This window comes from Daucus carota, chromosome 2 (assembly GCF_001625215.2).
Source record: "Daucus carota subsp. sativus chromosome 2, DH1 v3.0, whole genome shotgun sequence".
NCBI lineage: Eukaryota > Viridiplantae > Streptophyta > Magnoliopsida > Apiales > Apiaceae > Daucus > Daucus carota.
Genome location: NC_030382.2, coordinates 38,085,730 through 38,107,212, shown reverse-complemented (window position 1 = coordinate 38,107,212; position 21,483 = coordinate 38,085,730). Strand labels below are relative to the sequence as shown.

Below are 21,483 nucleotides of genomic sequence, written 5' to 3'. Positions count from 1 at the left end.
GGTGGGGAAATTCTTAACAGAAGGCCCTCTTGATTTTACGGCAATGCAACACACTCTGGCATCATTGTGGAAACCAGGAAAGGGAGTTTATATTAAAACCGTAGAGGCCAACTTGTTCATCTTTCAATTTTATCACGCTATTGATTTGAACAGGGTGATCGAAGGAAGTCCATGGTCTTTCAATCGTAAAGTTTTGTTAATTAGCCGTATGAATGATAGCATGAACCCGAGATGTATTCCACTGGATACATTGGATTTATGGGTCCAAGTGCATGATGTTAAGCCAGGTTTTATGTCCGAAAGAGTTATGAAGGAGGTTGGAAATCAAGTAGGTCGATACATCAGTTCATGCCCAAGTAACTACAAAGGCGTTTGGAGGGAATACATGAGAATAAGGGTTACCATAGACATTACCAAACCTTTGAGAAGGAGGATGAAAGTTCGTACATCTGGTAGCGAATGGAGCTGGATCACGTTCAAATATGAACACGTCCCAACCTTCTGTTTTATATGTGGAATCATTGGACATGCGGATAAATTTTGTAGTAAACTATTTGACACTCCAGAGAATGAGATAACCAGACCATATGGTGCAGGGATGAGAGCACAGCTGAGAAGACAAAATAATCTGATAGGATCAAAGTGGTTGAGGAATGGAGAAGAACCTAATTCAGAATCAGTAGCAAGTGGTTCAGGTGGAGGGCGAATTCCGGTACCGGAAAAAGTTGTTCCAACAGAGCTATCAGCTCCGGAAATTTCGATGAAAGATAAGGATAGCCAAAAATCAGGAGATGGGGTGCAACAGAAAGATACGCTGGGAGGAAAATCAGGGAACTTGAATTCTGAGGAAATAGCTGGGAGCGGGAAAACTAATACAGGTGTCAAAAGCGTAATCTTAGAGAATAAAAAAAGGAGAACAAATCGTGATGGAAAAGAAAGCATGATGCCAAATACAGAGATAGAGCAAGATATGGAGAATGACAGCATGGATCAGGATGGATTTAATACTGGGCCAAAAAACGGATTTGCGGCGGGTTCCGATTCTCGGGCCCGCCAAGAATTATGACAACCTTTAGTTGGAATTGCCACGGGCTTGGCACCCCGTGGGCCTTACAATTCCTAAAGGATCTAACAATCCAAAAGAAGCCCAGTATTATTTTCATAAGTGAAACTTTATGTAACAAAGAAAAGGCAGAAAACGTAAGAAAAAAAATAGGCTTTGAAGGTGCTCTTGGTGTTGACTGTCAAGGACAAGGAGGAGGCCTTGTTATGTTTTGGAGAAATAAAGAAGAGGTCACAGTTCAATCATACAGCACTAATCATATTGACGTGCTAGTTACTATTCAGGGTTGGCATCCGTTTAGACTAACGGGCCTTTATGGTGAACCTAACAGGACAAAACGAAGATCCACTTGGAACCTTATTAGGCAACTGCATTTGCAAAATCAGTATCCATGGGTTGTAATTGGAGACATGAACAATGTTCTTGGTCAAGCTGATAAGAGAGGAGGGCCGTTATACCCGTCATGGCTGATCAATGGTTTTCAGGAGGTTTTAGAGGAGTGTGATTTGCACGATATGGAGCTTAATGGTTATCCGTTCACTTGGGAGAGAGGGCATGGTACAGATAAATGGGTAGAGATCAGGTTAGATAGAGCTTTGGCCTCTGGTTCCTGGTTAAATCTATTCAGAGACGCAAAGTTGTTTAATCTGGAGGTGTCAACGTCGGATCATAGCCCCATCTTACTTGAGCCAGTGAATGTAGCCTCAATCCCCTCCAGAAATCGTAAGTTAAACTTTGAAAATGCCTGGCTTAGAGAACCTGTTTGTAAGCTTATAGTAGAGGATTCGTGGCACAAGAACCAGAATGACAATCTGCATACAAAGTTGAGAAAGTGTTTAGAAGAAGTTTCTGTTTGGGGGAAGGAATTTACAGGAAACTTCAAGAAAAGAATTGATAAGTGTAAGCAGATCATAAGAAGCACAAAGGGTCGCAGGGATAGGGATGCAGTTCAAAAGAATCAAAATGCAAATAAGGAGTTGACAGAGATTTTCACACAACAGGAAATATTCTGGAAGCAAAGATCGAAACAATTGTGGCTTAAAGAAGGGGACAAGAATAGTAAATTTTTTCATGCTACAGCTCGAGCTCGAAGAAAGAATAACCAGATTAAATTTCTGTTGAATGAGGAAGGACAACAAGTAGAGTGGGAAGGGGGTCTGCAAGAATTAATGATAGAGTATTTTACAGGCTTGTTTGCAGCAACAGAAGTCGACTGGCATAATGTTGTTAGTTGTGTCGAGAATAAGGTCTCAAATTCTCAGAACGACATAATTCTGCAGCCTGTGAATTGTCAAGAAGTAAAACAAGCCATCTTTCATATGCACTCAGATAAATCACCGGGCCCTGATGGCATCAGTCCGGGATTTTACCACAAATACTGGAGCATAATCGGCAGCGATATTGTTCAAATGGTAAAATCTTTCTTTGATAATGGCATGTTTGATGATCAATACACTGACACTAATATCGTCCTTGTTCCTAAAAAGAAGAACCCCCAACATATGGTCGACCTTAGACCAATATCTCTGTGCAATGTACGATACAAAATAGCTTCTAAAGTGCTAGCAAATCGTCTGAAAAAGGTGATAGATGAAATTATCTCGGAAGAACAAAGTGCTTTCATTCCAGGCCGTATAATTTCAGACAATATCATGATATCGTTTGAGATTATTCATTACATGAAACGTAAAACTCAAGGTAAAGAAGGCTGGATGGCATTGAAGCTTGACATGAGCAAAGCATATGACAGAGTGGAGTGGAGTTATATTCGAGCTATGCTTGGTAAATTGGGGTTCAATAGCTCAGTTATTAATCTCTTTATGCAATGTGTTACTACAGCTCGATACAAGATCACTCATTCTGGTAGGGAGTTTGGAGACATAATTCCTCAAAGGGGTCTTCGTCAAGGAGATCCCATGTCGTCATATCTCTTTCTGGTATGTATGGAGGGTTTATCATCCATTATAAAGTCTTATGAAAATCGTGGTTTGATAAAAGGAATCAAGGTTGCTAGAGGAGCTCCCTCGGTATCTCATATGTTTTTTGCGGATGACAGTTATATATACTGTCATGCCACTAGAGACGAAGCAGTGCAAGTCATGGAAATCCTATCAATTTTCGAAAAAGCATCGGGACAAAAAATAAACACAGGCAAATCTAGTGTTTTCTTCAGTCGGAATGTTCAGCAAGATGTTAAGGATGAAATTTTGCAAGTATTGGGTTTTCATGAGGCAGACTCAAATACTCAGTATCTAGGACTTCCGAGTTGTATTGGTCGAAGTAAAACAGCGGTTCTGGGGTACCTGAAGGATAGAGTTAGTAGCAGAATTCAGAGTTGGGATGGGAATTTACTGAACAAGAGTGGAAAAGAAGTGCTTATTAAGACGGTAACTCAAGCGAATCCTACTTACGCAATGTCAGTATTCCTTCTTCCTAATGAAATGTGTAAAGATATGGAGAAGCTAATGTGTAAGTACTGGTGGAAATCTGGAAAAAAAGAGAAAAGTATTCACTGGATGAGCTGGGAGAGGATGAGTGTTTCGAAAATGTATGGGGGTCTTGGATTCAGAAATCTTCATGAGTTCAATGTTGCTCTCTTAGGAAAGCAGGGTTGGCGGCTTGTAACAAACCCAACTTCTCTTGTTGCTAGGATGTTTAAAGCAAAATATTATCCAAATGACAGTTTTCTCAGTGCTAAATTGGGCGCAAACCCGAGTTTCGTTTGGCGTAGCATCTTGGCAGCTCAGAACATTCTAAGTCAAGGGATGGGATGTAGGGTGGGAGATGGCAAGTCTATAAGCATAGTGAATGATCCTTGGTTACCAAGCAGTGATAGCCCATATGTTGTGACTGAGAGTGAGGCCATTCAGAATCAAAAGGTGTCATCGTTAATGCTCCCAGATGTAAGAAGATGGGATGAAGACTTGGTGCGGGATATTTTTGTCCCGAGAGATGCTAATATTATTCTGGCTACGCCGTTGTCAGAAGCTAATAGCGACATCTGGTACTGGAGAAAAGAGAACAACGGAATTTTCTCAATAAAGACCGCTTATAATCTAATTCAAGAAGCTAAACCTGTTCTGAATCATTATAACAATCCTTGCTTCTGGAAACGTACGTGGAATTTGCATATTCCGCCAAAAGTCAAGAACTTTATGTGGCGAGCTATTACGGGATGCCTACCAACTAAAGACATGCTCCATTTAAAGAAGGTCAGCATTAACGTGATCTGCTCGTTGTGCAACAGCGAAATAGAGACTACAAGCCACATTTTCCTGGAGTGCTCTTTTGCTAAATCATGCTGGCAGGTAGCAGGAGTTGGCCTCGACGAGGCTGTTTATACCTCGTTTCAGGAATGGGTCTTAAATGTATTCAATGGGTGGGATGCAGATAAAAGACAAAGAGGAGCTATGCTTTGCTGGATCATTTGGAAATGCAGGAACGACTTAATATGGAATCAGAAATGTTTAAAAGCGCAAGAAGCTGCAAATTCAGCTAGAGTGGCCCTTAGTCAATGGATGGAAGCTCAAGATAAATTTTTCGATCGTTCTTGGAGCATGTTAAACCAGAACGATGGGGATGAGCGATGGACCTTGCCAACAGAAAATCAGACTAAGGTAAATACTGATGCTGCAGTGTTTGTTTCTTTTAATCGTTATAGCTATGCGTTTGCTGCAAGAAATTATAAGGGGGAGTTATTGGAAGCTCGGTCGAAGTGTAATGAGGGTACTATCTCTCCAGATTGTGCTGAGATTATGGGCATCCGAGAAGCTTTGAGTTGGATCAAAGCTAAAGAGATGGAAAATGTAGTGGTTGAAACAGACTGTTTAGTTGCAGTCCAAGCAATTCGAAGTGAAGCCGCAATGATCTCATACTTTGGTTCTTTAGTTCAGGAATGCAGAGAGTTGTTGAGGTATGCGAAAGACAAAGGTGTAATCCTTAGGTTTGTTAAGCGATCTGCGAATAACTTAGCTCACGCTCTAGCTAGCTGTAGTTATTCTGTGGCTGACCGCGTCTGGAAGGCAAATGAAGCCTACCCAGAAATTATTCTTGTACTCAAAAATGATTTGATTTAATGAATGTTCATTCCTCTGTTGGCAAAAAAAAAAAAAAATGATTACATGACAATATTAGCATAGTTGGCAATAATATTGTAAGATAATTATTTACACATCACATTTTCTACCCATTTTGGATCTTTTGCTATCTTGCCGCATTATTGCGGATTCTTCCAAAAATCAAGCCATTATATAATGGGCTGGCCTTTATGTGGGTGATCTGTTCCCATCAGAATCGAATATGCAAGTTTCCAAAATTAGTGTTCTTTCGATGAGTTACAACTTTCTAATGACGTGCAAATCGAGATATTAAACGAAAAATCATCAACAAATCAAATATTTATATACACACTCCTTTGTGTGCACCGCCATACATCTGTTATTCTGTTAAACACTCGAACAGAAAAAGGTTAAAGTATGGACTAAGCAAGTCCCATAACTTCTATACATACGTTTGTAACTATATTTTTGTCTGAAAATTTAATTTTGACAGTGGAAAATGGGAAAATCCCATATTGTTCTGTTTTATTCTGCTCTGTTTCTTGTTTCATTTATCAATAATGGAGCCTTGGCTGCCAGAAAAACCCCAGATGGATCAGAACAGTGGGGATATGTTGAAGTCAGACCTAGTAAGAATGCACATGCACACAATTTTTTTTTTTTTATGTGTATTTATGTGATTTATTATTTTTCATTAATGTGGTTTTGAGAATTTTGATGCAATTGTTGGTTTTTGTGTATTGATACTGTGATGATCAATGTGTGAAAAACAGAAGCTCACATGTTCTGGTGGTATTACAAAAGTCCACTGAGGACTCAAGATCCAAACAACCCATGGCCAGTGATTCTGTGGTTGCAGGGTGGACCTGTAAGTAATTATCTTTCATAATTTGGTTAGACCCAAGAATGTTCATGTCAAGAGACTATGTTTTCGAATTTTTCGAGTTTTCTCTGATGATGAATTCTGTTTGGATTTTGATCATGTTTTAGAGTATTAAGGTTTTTTGATAGTGAAATTGATTTCTTGTGTAGAATCATGTTTGCAATTGTTTTATATGCAAATTTGAAGTTTTTGTGCATGTGTGTGTGTGAATAGGGAGCCTCAGGAGTTGGGATTGGGAATTTTGAGGAGGTTGGGCCGTTGGATACTTTTCTCAAGCCGAGAAATTCGACATGGTTGCAAAAGGCTGACCTCTTGTTTGTGGTGTGTGATGCTATTGATTTTACATGAGTTTCATGATATTGGTGTGAGTCATATGCTTAAATTTTGTTTTATTCAATTTGAAAAAATGTAGGATAATCCAGTTGGGACTGGATACAGTTTTGTGGAGGATGATGGTTTGTTTGTGAAAACCGATGTAGAGGCTGCCACGGATTTGACTACATTGTTGATTTCAGTTTTCAATCAAGACAAAGTGCTTCAGAAGAGCCCTTTGTATATAGTAGCGGAGTCTTATGGAGGAAAATATGCAGTTACCCTTGGATTATCAGCTCTGAAGGCTATTGAAGCCGGAAAGCTGAAAGCCAAACTTGGAGGTAATTTGAATCCAAATGTAAGGATATTTACAACATTTTGTGTTAAAAAATATGTGCGTAATTCAGATTTAATTTGTAGGAGTTGCTTTGGGAGATAGTTGGATATCACCAGAAGACTTTGTGGTTAGTGCATTTTCTTGAATTGTCGGTGGTTAATTTTATTCCATTGATATCTCACTGTCGATTTATAATGCAGTTTTCATGGGCTCCTCTTCTTAAAGATGTTTCAAGGCTTGACAGTGAAGGTGTAGTTAAGTCAAACAGGTGAAAATCATTACCTTGTTGAACTTAATTGATTTCGGCTTAGTATGTGCATTTGTGTCCATGATAACAGAGTAAACTATGTGTTATGTGATGAAACAGTCTTACTCAGAAAATCAAACAGCAGATCGAGAAAGGACAATTTGAAGCTGCAACTAATACATGGAGTGAACTTGAGACTGTTATTGAAACTTACAGTAATTCTGTGGTACAACTAATTTCCTCTTCAATTCATAATACTAAGCTCGTCTAGTACACTATACATTAGCTGTTCTATGGAATTCATTGACTTGGTTGCATATCTAGGATTTCTATAATTTCCTCTTGGATTCTGGAATGGATCCCGTGTCTGCAACAGCCTCTGAGCTAGCTCAGAAAATCACGTTGAAGCGATACTCAAGATATCTCGGTCCTTTAAGAGCTGTGCCAGGGGGTGATGGTGATCTAAACACTTTAATGAATGTTGTTCTTAGGAAAAAACTCAAGATAATTCCGAAAGATGTGCAGTAAGTTTTTTCTCCTACTGCAAAACTGTATATATTCTTTCTGCAAGTATACAAAGGGATTCCTGCTTACCAAAAGAAATCACCCCCTCTGTTTTGCAGATGGGGAGGGCAGTCAAATTCCGTTTTCGATGCTCTTGCAGGGGACTTTATGAGACCAAGGATCAATGAGGTACCCAGATGTCAAAAATTCTAACTCCCTGAGTTTTTCCTATTCATCAAGAAAACATCCCAGAAAGGCAATCAGTTTTTCTAAAAATTGCATACAGGTTGATGAGCTTTTGGCCAAAGGAGTGAATGTGACAGTTTACAATGGACAAGTAAGAATACCATTCTCCATTTCTCCTACCATTCCCTACCTTTGAAAAAGAAGTTTAAATTTTGTCCTCAATTGTGAAGAGCATGTGGTGCAAAATGAAAATAGAGTTGACTAGAGAGTTATGTAAAAAGTGAGGTCTTTGTCTTTGCCCACAAGTTGTGGACTTGTGGTAATGATATAGTTTGGTTGGATATTGTAGGTTGATGTAATTTGTTCAACAAAAGGAACTGAAGCATGGGTTGAAAAGCTAAAGTAAGATGCACCCATCTCTCTAATATTCACATTCTGCACCACAACATATCTAACAAAGACACAAGTGAAGTCATGCATACACACAAAATCATTTATCCTTGATTGCCCTGGACTTGCAGGTGGGAAGGCATAAAAACTTTCTTGAGCATGAAAAGAACTCCAATGTACTGTGACAATGAGCAAATTACCAAGGGATTCACCAAGTCTTACAAAAATTTACACTTCTACTGGATTCTCAAGGCTGGCCACTTTGTAAGTCAAACTCCAAAACTCCATATGTTTATATGTTTACCATAAACAATTATTCTGAATTATTAAATGTATATTTTCCCCCTTGTATATCGTTTTTTTACATAACCTGACACGTATTCTAAGACTTTTATAAAACGTAGCCTATAAATTATTTTTATAAAAAATTTGTTTCTAAATCAGAAAAAATAAATTTAAAACTATATTTTATAAGAGTCTTAAAATATACACCGAACTCTCTGTCCTATACTATTTGACCACTTAGAAAATATAAAGAACCATTATCCGAATTTTTTAACATGCGTAAAATTTTAAAGTCAGGCCAAAATGTTTTTTTTTTACTCAATTAAGAATGCGGAAGCGTGTTTCTCAACTCAAAAGATATACATGATCTTAGTCAAAATCAGTTTTCGCCTCGGACCAGCGTAAAAATATGACATTGGTGATGAGTGATGACTTGATGAATTTGATGCCCGAGAATATGGGAGGGGAATTGAACAGAAGAGTGTGTGGTAAAAAATGTGAGGAGTTGAACAGAAAAATTGGCGTGTGGGAAAAGAAACGTGTGCAATAAATAGATGCATGAAGAATTTGTATAATGTAAGCTGACATATGTGTGTGTGGTGGTGGGCAGGTACCCGTAGATCAGCCCTGTATTGCGCTCAACATGGTGGGTAACATGCTCAAGCAGTAGGAGAAGAATGAAGAACAGAGTACTCCCCACCATCACATGATTAAATATTTACACGTAACAACACTTGTATACGCAACCCGTTTAAAAAGATTTATACACATTTCAGATCACACGAGTGAGTTCATCGGCCAAATCACTGATGAGTCAGGCCAAACAGTTCCGGATGTTTCATTGTTTTGTCGTAATAAAATACCCCACTACATATTTTTTCCCCCCATTTTATTGGGTCCTTTGTAGGTATTTCACGAATTATTTACCTTTGTAGTGATGTTGAAAAGTGAAAACTACACAACAACTTATTCTTTTTCCAGTTTCTCTAAAAAAAATGGTAGAGAACAGGTGAGAGGAAGGGGCTTCAAATTTTTTGTTAAGTTTATGTTGCGACCGATTTTCTCACAAACTTGTCTAAAATTCTACCCCTTAACAGAACTCCCTGTCCTTCTTCCTGGCTGAAGTACTCTCTCCGTCCCATTTTAGTTGTCACATTTGGTATTGTGCTGGTCAAATTGATCAAAATTTGACTGAAATTTACTAATATTTTATCAATTGAAAAAATAAGAAAAATATATTAACGGAAATAATTTTCAATCTACTTTAAGATGTAATTTTTAGTTTTTTAAAATGATGAAAGAGTGACTTATAATCTTTGATAAAAAATAAGTCAATTTGACCAACAAAAATAGAAATGTGACTACTATAATCGGACGGAGGGAGAATATTCTAAAAGAACTCAAACTCAAGATTTTCTGTTAAAAGAAAGAACCGACCGGTTCCTTCCTTACACTTGTGACACCTCAGAAAAAACATGTTATTGGATGGGAGCCGAATTTACTTGTGACATCTCAGAAAAAATATATTCTTTGATCGGATTAATTCATGCCACATCACAAAAATAATATTATTATCTCATTTTTTTTAGTTTTTTTATTATAATCGTTAATCATCTGTCGTCGATCAGTTTTATTATAAAACAACATTTTTCAGGGTACGCCCGAAAATAGTTCAAAGCAGGCCTCTATATCTGATTGCCAAATGCTGAAATTGGGCCTCCAAAAATAAAAACTGATAATGGACTTCAAATTCGAATGGATAAATTTATCAAGAAATAACTACAGGTACCTTGTGCTTTAGCACCCCTGCCCCATGCAGTTTTACCCCACGTAGCACATAAATCGCCACCTGTCCCCTCTACGTGGCTGCTGCTCACCGAGACTCATCAACACTTACCCTGCACATCGGTAAAAACGCCCTTCTTCACCTCCCTTATATACACCCCCCCAACCTCCATCCATTTCCCACAAATTTAGTTTCAAAAACCAACACTCAAAAATGGCTCCAAAGAAATCTCCCAAGAAAAAAGCCGTGGGAGCCGTCGTCAAGACCACCACCAAAGTCATCCAAGAAACAGTTCAAGTCTCAGTCATCCAAACCAAGCCCAAGCCACAACAAGAAACCCCCCAAACTGAAAACAACAAAAATGGTCCCAAAGACATAGAAATCCAAGATGTCACAACTCCCACCCCAACACCAAAGAAAGCCACCAAGACCATCCCTACTCAAGACACGGCCAAAAAGACCAAAAAGGACAGCGCGCAAGGGGCCACCAAGAAGCGGAAGAGGAGCGTAGAAGGGTATAAGAGGTATGTTTACAAGGTTCTGAAGCAAGTGCATCCAGATATAGGTATATCTTCGAAAGCTATGACAATAGTCAACAATTTGATGACGGATATGTTCGAGAGATTGGCTGATGAGGCGGCGAGGCTTACGAAGTACACGAAGAAGATGACGTTGTCGTCGAGGGAGATTCAAGGCGCCGTGAAGCTGGTGCTGCCGGGGGAGCTGGGGAAGCATGCGGTGGCGGAGGGGGCGAAGGCGGTTACTAATTATGTTCAATATGCTTCTGGACCTTCTAAACCCTAGTTTTGATATGTGCATTTTGAACTTTTTATGTGTATCTTTGTTAGGTTCTTTGAATTTGTTACCTAATTTCGCAGAGTAGGGGTAGGGTAATTTCTGTTGGTGGTATGCTATTTTGTTTTCTTATTTGGATTCGACTTGCTATATATTTCGTGATTATATTATCTGTGGCTTTGATTTTTGATGTCATGCTTCGAGGCAATTTCTGTAGGATTAAAATCAGTACTAAATATTATTTGAAGTATATATGGCGAGATATGGAATGGAAAATCTATATCTTCTTAATGAGCGCAATGCCCATTTAGCTCTTTACCCACGAGTTACCCATATTTTACCCATTTTCAGTGTTAATCAGCTCACGGGCATGACCCGTTTACATTAACATAACCGGATTTGATAGCTCATATGGGACCTCAGTATTTATGACAGATACTCCGGAGTTGCCTTCCTCGCGCGCAATCAGTGCAAAATCCGATCATTTGATTATTCTCCTGCAGTGCTGTAAATATGGTTAGTCGCTATGTCTTTCAAATTTCGAAATCATAACACCTCAATGCTTTAATTTCTGGCCATCCTCCTCCTCCGATCATCCTCGCCATTCTCATACCTTTTCCTTACGCGCCGCCTTCGCCCTCCAGCTACACACTGCATCACGTAGTCGGTGATTTGGTCGCTCTGTTGGATCATTTAAAGATTGGCAAGCTGTTTTCAGTGGGTCATGATTGGGGTCTTTCATAGCTTGGTGGTTTTGTCGGATTCAGCCTGATAGGTTTAAGGCTTTGTTTAGTTTGAGTGTTCTGTTCTCGCCAGGAATCTCACTAGGAGGCCTTTGCAGTCTTTGCGTGCTGCTTTTGCTGATGATTACCACATGTGCAGGTTTCAGGTAATTTTTTTTTCCCCTTTGCTTTTCGTTTCGGAACTTTTCAATTTTGATGATAGCTTTGTGTGTGTTGTGTATAGTCTTAATATCTAATTGGATTAGTTAGTTTGATGTCTTGAAAATGTTTTTCTAATTATCATCGCGTCAAAACAAAGCCTGCATACACCTGCAGCAACCCCCTTAGTCACTTAGTGTTGATGATTGCAGGAGTGATGGGCATAATACAAAAAAATCACAATGTTTGCATACACATAGAGTAGTATTCTCATAAAAGTTTTTATTTTGCATCTTTCATTTTCTGTTTACATACACCTGCAGCAACCCCCTTAGTGTTGATGATTGCACGAGTGCTGGGCATAATACAATATCACAATGTTTTAACAGAATGCTTTTATGCCGCAATGCTTTTCCTCTGGCTAATGGTTATTCATGATAGATTGTTCTTCACAGGTTTCTTCACATGATAGATTCATTCCAATGCTCACAATTAAAGTATTCAGCTTGAATTCTAGAGGATTTCACTTATATAACATGACAATGGGTGACAGCCCCCGTCGAAAACATGAACACAATTTGGCACAAGGCATGTATTGCTGCTATTCCAAACTTATTACACTCCTTCATAAAGATATATATGCCATGTTTTATGTAACGCAACAGATTTATAATGGTTGTGTTTATTTATTGTGACAGTGTCTTCGAAAACTTTGTCCGCAGACCGAAAGCGAGTATCAGAAACCATGGAGATTAATACGCAGTGAGGTTAGATAACGTAATCAGTTGAGTGCTGTTCTTATATATTGAATGAAAGTTTTTCATATTTTCCTCCGTTTCGTTTTGTCAAGTACAAAACGTCGTGTCCTCCGCAATGCTCTCGATGCCTTTTTGCAGCAGAGGGCTTAGAACATGCAGAACAAATGTTCTCGATATCAAGGGTTTTGATGATTCACTAATATGTCAATGTTTAGTCTAACATAGTGACATCAACAGTTTTTTTTGCTGCTGCTCTGAATGGACATATTAATCGAGATAACCATGGTTACATATCTCAGCCCCAAGCAATTAGGAACCCGGCAGGTGAGAATCTTTATAATGTATGTTCATTCTTCGTCGTGTTTGATTTGCATCTCATACGCAGTGAAGATGCTCTCTCGGCTCATGATTACGCATTTTTTATATTTGGTATCATGGTAGACACACGAACTCTCTTATTCATCATAAACTGAAGTGTATGGTTTAATTTTTCAGCGAATCTCCCTGAAAATAATCAAGTCATAAATCAAACAGATTACAGTCTCAGGTTAATGGCATTCAATTTTATCAGACATCGGTGAATTGTCAATCTTTGTTTTATGATGGAAGATTTTTTTGTCATTTGTAGTACCTGAGACGTGATATGCTATTTTTGTGTTTTTTTGCTGTGCGAAGATGTTGTTTTCCTGTTTTAAGCTCTCAATTGAGCCTAACATTCTAAGCTGTTGAACCTTATTTTTTGCATTTGTAACTCCGTTGAGCTGCATTAAGATACAAGGCACCTTTACCACTTAAACCATGGAAGGAAGAGGCTGACGACATTCCTGTGCTGCAACTTGAAGTGATAAGTCTGCAATCGTTTTAAGCCTTATTTTGAGCGTTTCTTTAAGATTTTCTATGATTTTAAATATGTAAGTTGATATGCAGGTTCTAAGATGGATGATAACCCGGGTTCAAGTGAGTCGGGTTAGTTCTACATGGTTTTCTGAAAAATATCTAACTATGCAGCATCTCCTTTTCTTACCGTGTAAAAGTTTTCCATGGCCTGTAAACGATGTTGGACTATCATGTCAATCTAATGTGGTTTCTAATTGGCTAAACCTACATCATTTATCTTCTGTGTTATTTATTCACTATCAGATCACTTACCTAAAGCTCCTGGTACAGCTCTACATCAGTTTCTTAGCAATAGGACAGAGAGAATTCAAAGACAAAAAACTGATCAACAACCGCAGGATGCTCGGTCACAAGCTTCAATAAATAGCGGTATGGAATACAATGATCTTTTGGTTTATTAAGGACTACATGTGAGAGTGTATTGAAGTCACCTTTTTAGTACTTTTTGAGTGATAATCATAATTATCGAATGAAACCAGAGGTATGCGTGTGTCTTTTGATATAGCTTGACCAATCTCAACACCACCGCAAAAAAACTGTAAAAATTAGAGTTGGTAGATTATTCTTCTCCAGAACCTCTGCAACTAGCTTGGTTATAGCAATAATGATCAATGGTGTTGTGGGAGCACCTTTCCTGCAGACAGAATAAAGTGAATATCCTTAGTAGCTATTCATTTTTTGTTATGATAAGAAATTAGTTTGTTTAGGATTTTAGGATGGATTCTCAGAATTATTTATAAATTTTGAAGTTTAGGAATATTCTGTTTGATACAGGGCACCTTTCAATTACAAACCGAGCTATAACCATTTTCCACACAAGTAATCATAATGATACCCTCATTTATTTGTGTTTTTTTTTTTTTTTAGTATTGTAGTTGTAAAATTTTCAACTTCTGATATATGTAACTTAAAAGACAACATGGTTTATTAATCTGGTACACGGGATTGGATTGAAATTGTTCTAATTTTGTATACTATTGTGCTTGAACGTTTTGCTATCATTAATTTCTTCTGGCAGCATAGGGTAGATGTGAATGCTGCAGATCATACTGGACAAACAGTATTACACTGGAGTGCGGTGCGGGGAGCTGTTCAGGTTGCAGAGATCTTGCTCCAAGAGGGTGCCTGTGTTGGTGCTGCTTACATGTATGGATATCAGGTTGATATCTCATTGTATTAACATTATTTATTCTCAGAAGATATTTTCTATTACCGAGTCGAGTTTTATCCAAAGATTATAAACATTGACTTGCAATTACAAGTGTATATTTTTGTTAAAAGAAATTTATTAATAGAAAAGCAGCACTGGTATACATGACTATAAATAAATATTTATAGCTTTTATAATTTACCGTACATATGACTCATGCATCTGTGCTCTCATGATTGAAATTTGTATTCCAGCTCATGTGCTTGGCAGATTTGGAGCTTGATTCTATAAATCTGTAAGATTTAGCAGCGAGAATTAACAAGGTTGTTATGCTGGAGTTTCTATCTCATGGAAGTATATGTGTACTCAGTCTCTTATCTAGACATTGGTTCAGGCTCGATCCTTGCAACACTGTAAGTTCAGGCTTGATCCTGGTCAACATTTTTATGTTTGCAAAGTATATATTGTATTGTTCTCAAAATGAATGTTCTAAACTTTCAAAGTTTCTCATCGGGTCATTGACTGTGTTAAATGGTGCAAAGAGGTCACCAGAACTCCCTGGAGTGGATGCCTTTGTTCTTGACATTCATGACGTTGGGAGTTATTAAGCACCCTGACATCTCCTCAGTTCTTGGTGTTGTTTATATTTTTAGTCGTTATTTTTATTTCAAAGGATATTCCACTGGCGATCCTAAGAAGCGTCTATCTGTCGGGTAAGTCTAAATAACTTCAACATGTATAATAAGAGGATATATGCTTTGATTTGGTTCTTGATAACTTTATATTTAAATATATGTTTTGAAATATGTATACCTGAAATAATTATTTACCTAACATGCTAAACTATACAGCTTCACTAATGATAGTGTTAGGAATCTATGAGCCTTCGACGTGTATTATATCCATCTACTTTATATATCCCGTTGCCTCTATTTGTATAAAAAGTCCATGCTAAGTTTAATATGATCACTACTTTCTGAGGAACAACATTTTTTTGTGGTCAATTTTTGTGTTATCATAAGTTCACCTTGAGTGAAAAGATTTTAACTAATTATGTAGATTTTGTTCAGATTGCAGCGTGAACCTCATTTTACAGGATTTAATTAGCAGAACTTACATAGTGAAGCCACAATTTTTGCAGCCAGACATTTGACACTTTTTTGGGGGCGGACTGATGGTTGCTGGAAATAGGAAACGGTAATGGGAACGAACTCTTTTCAGTGGACAGTTGTTATGAATTGTTTTGAATCAAATACTGCATCACATTGTACAAAATTAAGCTCTACATTAGCCTTTATGTATTTCTATATTCACTACTTATATGGGTTGAGAAGGCACAGAGACTTGCAACTCATGTTTATCAGCTTATTGCACTCTGCAAGTTTCTGCAAGTTTTTTGGTTTGCAGAATTTCTCTGGGACACGATCTTTTTGATAGAAAATATCAAATGAAATGAATAAAAAATTGAAAAAAGATTACATCTAGACAAATACCAATCTTATCATATGTCAATTTACCAGGTGTACAAACGTTATTTTAAGCAACAGTTATAAAATTTTGTGAGTGCTTAATATTGACCCTAAACTTCCTCTGTTTGTCTTATTTTCTAAAGGTCCACGGGAGTGGACATTTTTTATTGAAAAATATTCGATCAAATAAAATAATGCTATGTATCTCAAATTTTTTTATCAAACAATATGTGGCATTCAAGTGGAAAATTCTGATGAGGTGATTGATGTATATACAAGAAGTCTCGGTATTATTGGAGTAAATATTAACAATCAGATTTTGACACCTCATTTGAGACAATATTTTAAGGCAACTAGCATTTTCCATAATACTAATAAATATCACCCTTATTTGTAAATAATTTTATCTTATTATTCAAAAATTTATGACAGCTTTTTTCAACTAAAAGTAGGAATAATATGAAAATCAATACTTATGTTAATGACCAAAACTTAACAATATTCTCTCCGTCCCTTTTTAGTTGTCACTTTTCAGTTTGTGCCGGTCAAATTGACCAAAATTTGACTGACATTTATTATTATTTTACCAAGTGAAGAAATAAAAAAAATCATCGGAAATAACTTTTGATCTATTTTAAGATGTAATTTTTAGTTTTTTAAAATGGTAAAAGAGTGGTTTATAATCTTTGGTAAAAAATTAGTCAATTCGACCAATAAAAATAGAAATGTGACAACTAAAAAGGGACGGAGAGAGTAATTATTACTTTACTTTTTCGAAGATCTTTTTTTATTATTTTATTTTCTTTTTCATACATTCTATTGCATTATGATCCTTTGAAAAATATGAGAATAATGAAGCTAATATATTTCTCTCTTTTTATTTCCGAATTATTCTGATATACTTCTTTTTCTAATAGTAATCAAATTTATGTTATTTTTCAGGGTCTCCGCACGCGAAGCGCGGGCATAATTCCCTAGTCTGAAGGAATTTGTGGAAACTGAGAAAACATTTGGCAATCTGGATTATTATTTGCTGAGGGACATGGGGAAGGGGAAGTTATAGACGGTTCGCCCCCAAGATTGGCCAAAACACCGAGGGTTGCCAATCCTAGGGGAGTTCATTTCAGGTCTCAGACTCGGAATATGTTTCTGGCTGCTAAGGATCAAGATGAAGATCCATGTTTTTTCCCCAGTAAGAACAAGAGGAAGCTAGCTCAGTTTTTGGCCGAGACTGTGCAGGTTCCTTGCCATGGTGTTTTGTTGGTTTGCAGTGGTAGCCTTTTGGAGCATTGTGAAATCCTTCTGGTCTTTGTAAGAATTTCCGAGACTTATAAAACTATAAAAGGCATTAAAATGTCGTAGTTAAAAATTAAAAAAAAAACTCTTGATGAAAATTTAAGTCGTTATTAATGAGTTGAAACACCATTTTTTCCATGGATGGAGGTATAAACCAAACAGATCCGAATATTGGAGTGGAACAAGTATAAACGAAAATGCTAATGGATATTACATACAACGTGGTGCACTTTAGTTCTGCTTTATTAAGAACCGTTCTCACTAAGAAGTAAGAATCCCAATTAATTAAGCGGTTTTACTAGTGTGTGCCATGACACATACTAGTAGGGGTGTTAACGAAACGAATTCGAAACGAATACTATAGTTTTTGTATTTGTATTCGGTTTAAATATACATATTCGGATTTGTATTCGTTTATTATCCGAATAGTTATTTGTATTCGTATTCGTATTCGGTTAAGTTCACGAACTATTCATATTCGTTTAAGGCACTCATTTAAAAGAAAATGAAAAAAATAACTAAACTGCTGACACGTGACAAAAGTTATAAACTCCCATACTTCACCAATTCAAGCAAACTATAAAAAGTACTAATAATACAGACTACAGTCATCCAACTCAAATAATATAAAAAAATTCAAATTACTGATTGAACAAACCTGGATAAACCAGAAGGTGTGACATTTTGTTTCTGATTTGTCGGTCTGTGGCTATAACTAGAAGAGCTCCCTTTACCTGTACATAATCTTATTAAATAAAAATATAATATTTTTCTATATAATATAAAATAATATATATATATATATATATAATTTAATTTCCGAATAATTAAGCGAATAGCGAATACGAATATTTATCTATTCGAATTTGTATTCGTTAACAAACCGAATATTTTTTAAGATTTGAATTCGTATTTGTATTTGCTAACAAACGAATACGAATAATGTTAAACGAATTCGAATACCGAATATTTCATTAAATATTCGTTTCGTTAACAGCCCTACATACTAGGCACTAAAATCCATAATTTTGGACTAAAATCCATAATTTTGGAGAGTTTTGATTGGCTTACCTTCTCTAATAATGATGGACTCTCTGCATTTACAACAAACACACCAATCAAAACCTTCCAATTTCAATGTTACACACTAGACAAACCCTTAATTAAGTTCCATTCGGCGGAAGCTGGGAATAGAGATAATTATATACAAAAAATACGAGACTTTATTGAATTACATGTAGCAAGACCTTAAAAGTACGTGAAACTGTGAAAGTTCCAACAATAATGTAACTACTCCCTCCATCCCAAATAAGATGAGCTAGTTGATTTTGGGCACGTAACTTAAGGCGCATTGACCGACTAACTCTGAATTTTATTTTTAAAAAATTTCTTTTGTATACGAAAATTTCATATTTGTATTTTTATTTGTAAAAATAATATTTTAAAAATAAGTAATGTACCTATACGGTCAATGGACTTTAAAGTGTGTGCCCGAAGTCAATGAACTCATCTAATTTGGGATGGAGGGACTTTAAAATGCGTGGCCGAAATCACCGAACTCATCTAATTGAGATGGAGGGAGTATAAAGTTTCCACTGACCTACAAAATTTGCGACTCTTGCATGATTAAAGACACTCTCGCATGATTAAAGACATACTCAGCTTCTTGAGCCTCAGCTGAATAATACGACTCGGTAAATTTTAACCATAAATGGCCAGAAATATAGTTAAGCTTGATGTAAATACCCAGATCATGTTCGTACACATGATAATTAAATTGTGTTAGAAATATTTTTATTTTATAGTAGTATTTGAGTATTCGGGTAATACATAATATACGGGTAAAAATTTCTCAACAGGGTATTTTGTAAACTATGAAAAACTTTCTTCCAAACTTAGTTAGGAAAATATCTTACAACATGTAATGGACGCGTACATTCATATGAAAGTTTAAGTTAACGGGCTAGGTAAAATTAAAATAAGATTTCTTATTTAAAATTAAAAAAATAAGTAAAAATTAGAAGTGAGTTAAGACTTATAAGAGTATCTCCAACAAGCTTATAATATTTAGAAAGTTTTTACATCATCTCCAAAAAGTTAGAAGTAACTTATAATATTTGAATAATTATGTAAAAAATTTACTCCCTCTGTTCCTAAATGTTAGTCGCTTTGACTCTGTGCACATAATTTGAGGTGTACACAAAACATACTTCTACAGATTATTTTTATTTTTTAATTTTTTTTTCAGAATAAAAGTTTAACATCTATATTTTTATTTAGAAAAAGAAACTTTGAAAAATAATATGTAAAAATACGTTTATATTGCATCTCAAAATGCGTGCAAAAAATCAAAGCGGCTAAACAAAATGGAAAGAGTATATTATAAAAATAATATTTTATATCCTGTTTTATGGAACGACAATTTTTTGAAATTCCAATTAACACTGCATGCAATTTTAAGAACATCAATGTCATTATCCCAAACCCGACCTTTAAATAAAATATTTAAGATGTTTCGAGGAACACTGCATGCAATTTTACTAAGAACATTAATATCATCCGAGCCCAACATTTAAGGCCATGACATGCGGTATTGATGTATCGGAGTTAATAAATACTATAAGTAGTGAGAAAATGAAAGAAAAATGGACTAAGAAGAGTGATTTATTAATTTTTAATACATAAAGTAGATAGCAGAATAAAAATAATGTAACGGGGAAGAAAAGTGGGGAAACAGCGCAAGTTTTGAAATATAAAAAATTGGCAAAGTATTTTAGCAAAAAAAAAAAGAAAGAAAGAATTGGCAAAGAAAATGATAAGAAAAGGACAAAATTTTGTACAAAATAACATGAGTGAGTTTTAATTCGATTGAGTCTCTTATTTACGCAACAACTCCGATTAAAACTTACCACATCAATTATCAGGTCAAAACTACTATTCCCTCCGTCCGGGTAAGTAGTATACGTATGGGGAGCGGCACGGAGGTTAAAAAAAGTGTAATTTAATGATGAAAAGTAAGAAAAGTGGGTGAATTGGTGAGACCGATTAATATTTGTGATGGGTAAAATGAGTGTAGTGTGAGTAAAATGATGGGACCTACTAATATTTAAGGTATAAAGTGGATGGAGTGGAAGATTATAGTGGGTGTAGTTAAGTTTTTATATTATAAAAATTTACTATTTTTGATATGTATACAATTGATAGGACGTCTCAAAAAGAAAACGGTATACAATTCGATGGACAGAGAGAGTATCAAATAATCTAAACACATGTATATCTCAGAAGAAAAATAAATTGATGTAACATATCAGCATAGAGACAAAACGATTTAAGACCGAAGGTCCCACTTAAGTCTCACCTTTGTCACTACAACCTTTCTTTCATGGTACCACCTTGACTCCTTTCAATTTCATACCATAACTACTTAACACAATCCAACATTCCAACTCCTACCACCCCATCTCCCACCCCATCAATATCATCACACACTTATACTATAACTTAACCTATGCATGTGGATACACACAATCTCCCACACACAATCATGTCCATCGCCCACAGAAAGCTGCTACAGAGAGATGAGAACGAAACTCTCACGAACTCGACAACTGGGAGAGACGAGAGTGAGTCTGTGGCATCGCCGTTCAACTCTTCTATGACGCTCACTGTTGTTGTTCTTTTGACGGCTCTTTTCTTCTTGGGCTTCTTCTCTGTGTACATCCGGCGGTTCTCCGACGAGCCTCCGCCCCTCCCTCGCCGCCGTTTCCGCCGTGCTCCGACCATAACTGCTTCATCTCCGGGTTCATCGCGTTTAAGCCACTCGAAAAGCGGGGCGGTGTCCTCAGCCGTCCGATCGTTGCCCATCGTGTCGTACTGTGGACCCGCGTCGCAGCAGATTGACTGTGCGATTTGTCTCGGCGAGTTTGAGGAGGGAGAGAAGGTGAAAATGATCCCGTGTTGCAAGCATGTGTTCCATCCGGGGTGTATTGACACGTGGCTGTCGGGGAACGTGACGTGTCCGCTTTGTAGGTCGACGAAGATGGACGTCATCGAAGAGGTGGAGAGGAGATGGACGGTGGATGAGAGGGACACGTGGAGGATGGAGGGGGTGGTGAATTTTAGGAGGACACGTAGCTTGTCCAGCTTAAGCACATGTGTCGCGTTGCAGAGGAGTAACAGCTTTTAG

At 36.8% G+C, this 21,483-nt stretch overlaps 4 protein-coding genes across 11 annotated transcripts; all 4 read left to right on the top strand.

Moving 5' to 3' along the window:
- Positions 1 to 5,343: 5,343 nt before the first annotated feature.
- Positions 5,344 to 9,152, top strand: LOC108206600 (serine carboxypeptidase-like 51). The gene is made up of 13 exons (XM_017376953.2): positions 5,344 to 5,750; positions 5,895 to 5,989; positions 6,218 to 6,325; positions 6,417 to 6,657; positions 6,737 to 6,780; positions 6,854 to 6,921; positions 7,021 to 7,126; positions 7,225 to 7,424; positions 7,524 to 7,593; positions 7,691 to 7,741; positions 7,940 to 7,992; positions 8,112 to 8,244; positions 8,876 to 9,152. The coding sequence occupies exons 1-13, from the start codon at positions 5,621 to 5,623 to the stop codon at positions 8,933 to 8,935; spliced, it is 1,359 nt and encodes a 452-aa protein (XP_017232442.1). The 5' UTR covers positions 5,344 to 5,620; the 3' UTR covers positions 8,936 to 9,152.
- Positions 9,153 to 10,069: 917 nt separating this feature from the next.
- Positions 10,070 to 11,119, top strand: LOC108208264 (uncharacterized). Its single transcript, XM_017378783.2, has one exon. The coding sequence runs from the start codon at positions 10,265 to 10,267 to the stop codon at positions 10,853 to 10,855; it is 591 nt and encodes a 196-aa protein (XP_017234272.1). The 5' UTR covers positions 10,070 to 10,264; the 3' UTR covers positions 10,856 to 11,119.
- Positions 11,120 to 12,429: 1,310 nt separating this feature from the next.
- On the top strand, positions 12,430 to 16,000 carry LOC108208372 (uncharacterized). 8 transcript variants are annotated; one of them, XR_010288874.1, is made up of 7 exons: positions 12,430 to 13,333; positions 13,413 to 13,451; positions 13,653 to 13,751; positions 14,411 to 14,541; positions 14,787 to 14,945; positions 15,075 to 15,245; positions 15,674 to 16,000. XR_010288874.1 is itself a non-coding variant. In XM_064087380.1 (4 exons), the coding sequence occupies exons 1-4, from the start codon at positions 13,421 to 13,423 to the stop codon at positions 14,829 to 14,831; spliced, it is 333 nt and encodes a 110-aa protein (XP_063943450.1). In that variant the 5' UTR covers positions 12,430 to 13,420; the 3' UTR covers positions 14,832 to 15,064. The 8 variants fall into 8 exon arrangements, 1 of the variants encoding a protein (XP_063943450.1); XR_010288872.1 differs by having other exon boundaries at positions 13,626 to 13,751; XR_010288873.1 differs by having other exon boundaries at positions 12,430 to 13,451.
- Positions 16,001 to 20,841: 4,841 nt separating this feature from the next.
- LOC108208387 (RING-H2 finger protein ATL57) lies at positions 20,842 to 21,483 on the top strand. Its single transcript, XM_017378919.2, has one exon. It carries the CDS (start codon positions 20,842 to 20,844, stop codon positions 21,481 to 21,483), a length of 642 nt encoding a protein of 213 aa, XP_017234408.2.

Coding starts and splice junctions, on each gene's coding strand:
- LOC108206600 (XM_017376953.2), top strand. CDS start 5,621: ATGGGAAAATCCCATATTGTTCTGTTTTATTCTGCTCTGTTTCTTGTT. Junction 5,990..6,217: donor TGTGGTTGCAGGGTGGACCT/GTAAGTAATTAT, acceptor GTGTGTGAATAG/GGAGCCTCAGGAGTTGGGAT. Junction 7,742..7,939: donor TGACAGTTTACAATGGACAA/GTAAGAATACCA, acceptor TGGATATTGTAG/GTTGATGTAATTTGTTCAAC.
- LOC108208264 (XM_017378783.2), top strand. CDS start 10,265: ATGGCTCCAAAGAAATCTCCCAAGAAAAAAGCCGTGGGAGCCGTCGTC.
- LOC108208372 (XM_064087380.1), top strand. CDS start 13,421: ATGGATGATAACCCGGGTTCAAGTGAGTCGG. Junction 13,452..13,625: donor CCCGGGTTCAAGTGAGTCGG/GTTAGTTCTACA, acceptor ATTCACTATCAG/ATCACTTACCTAAAGCTCCT. Junction 14,542..14,786: donor CTTACATGTATGGATATCAG/GTTGATATCTCA, acceptor TTTGTATTCCAG/CTCATGTGCTTGGCAGATTT.
- LOC108208387 (XM_017378919.2), top strand. CDS start 20,842: ATGTCCATCGCCCACAGAAAGCTGCTACAGAGAGATGAGAACGAAACT.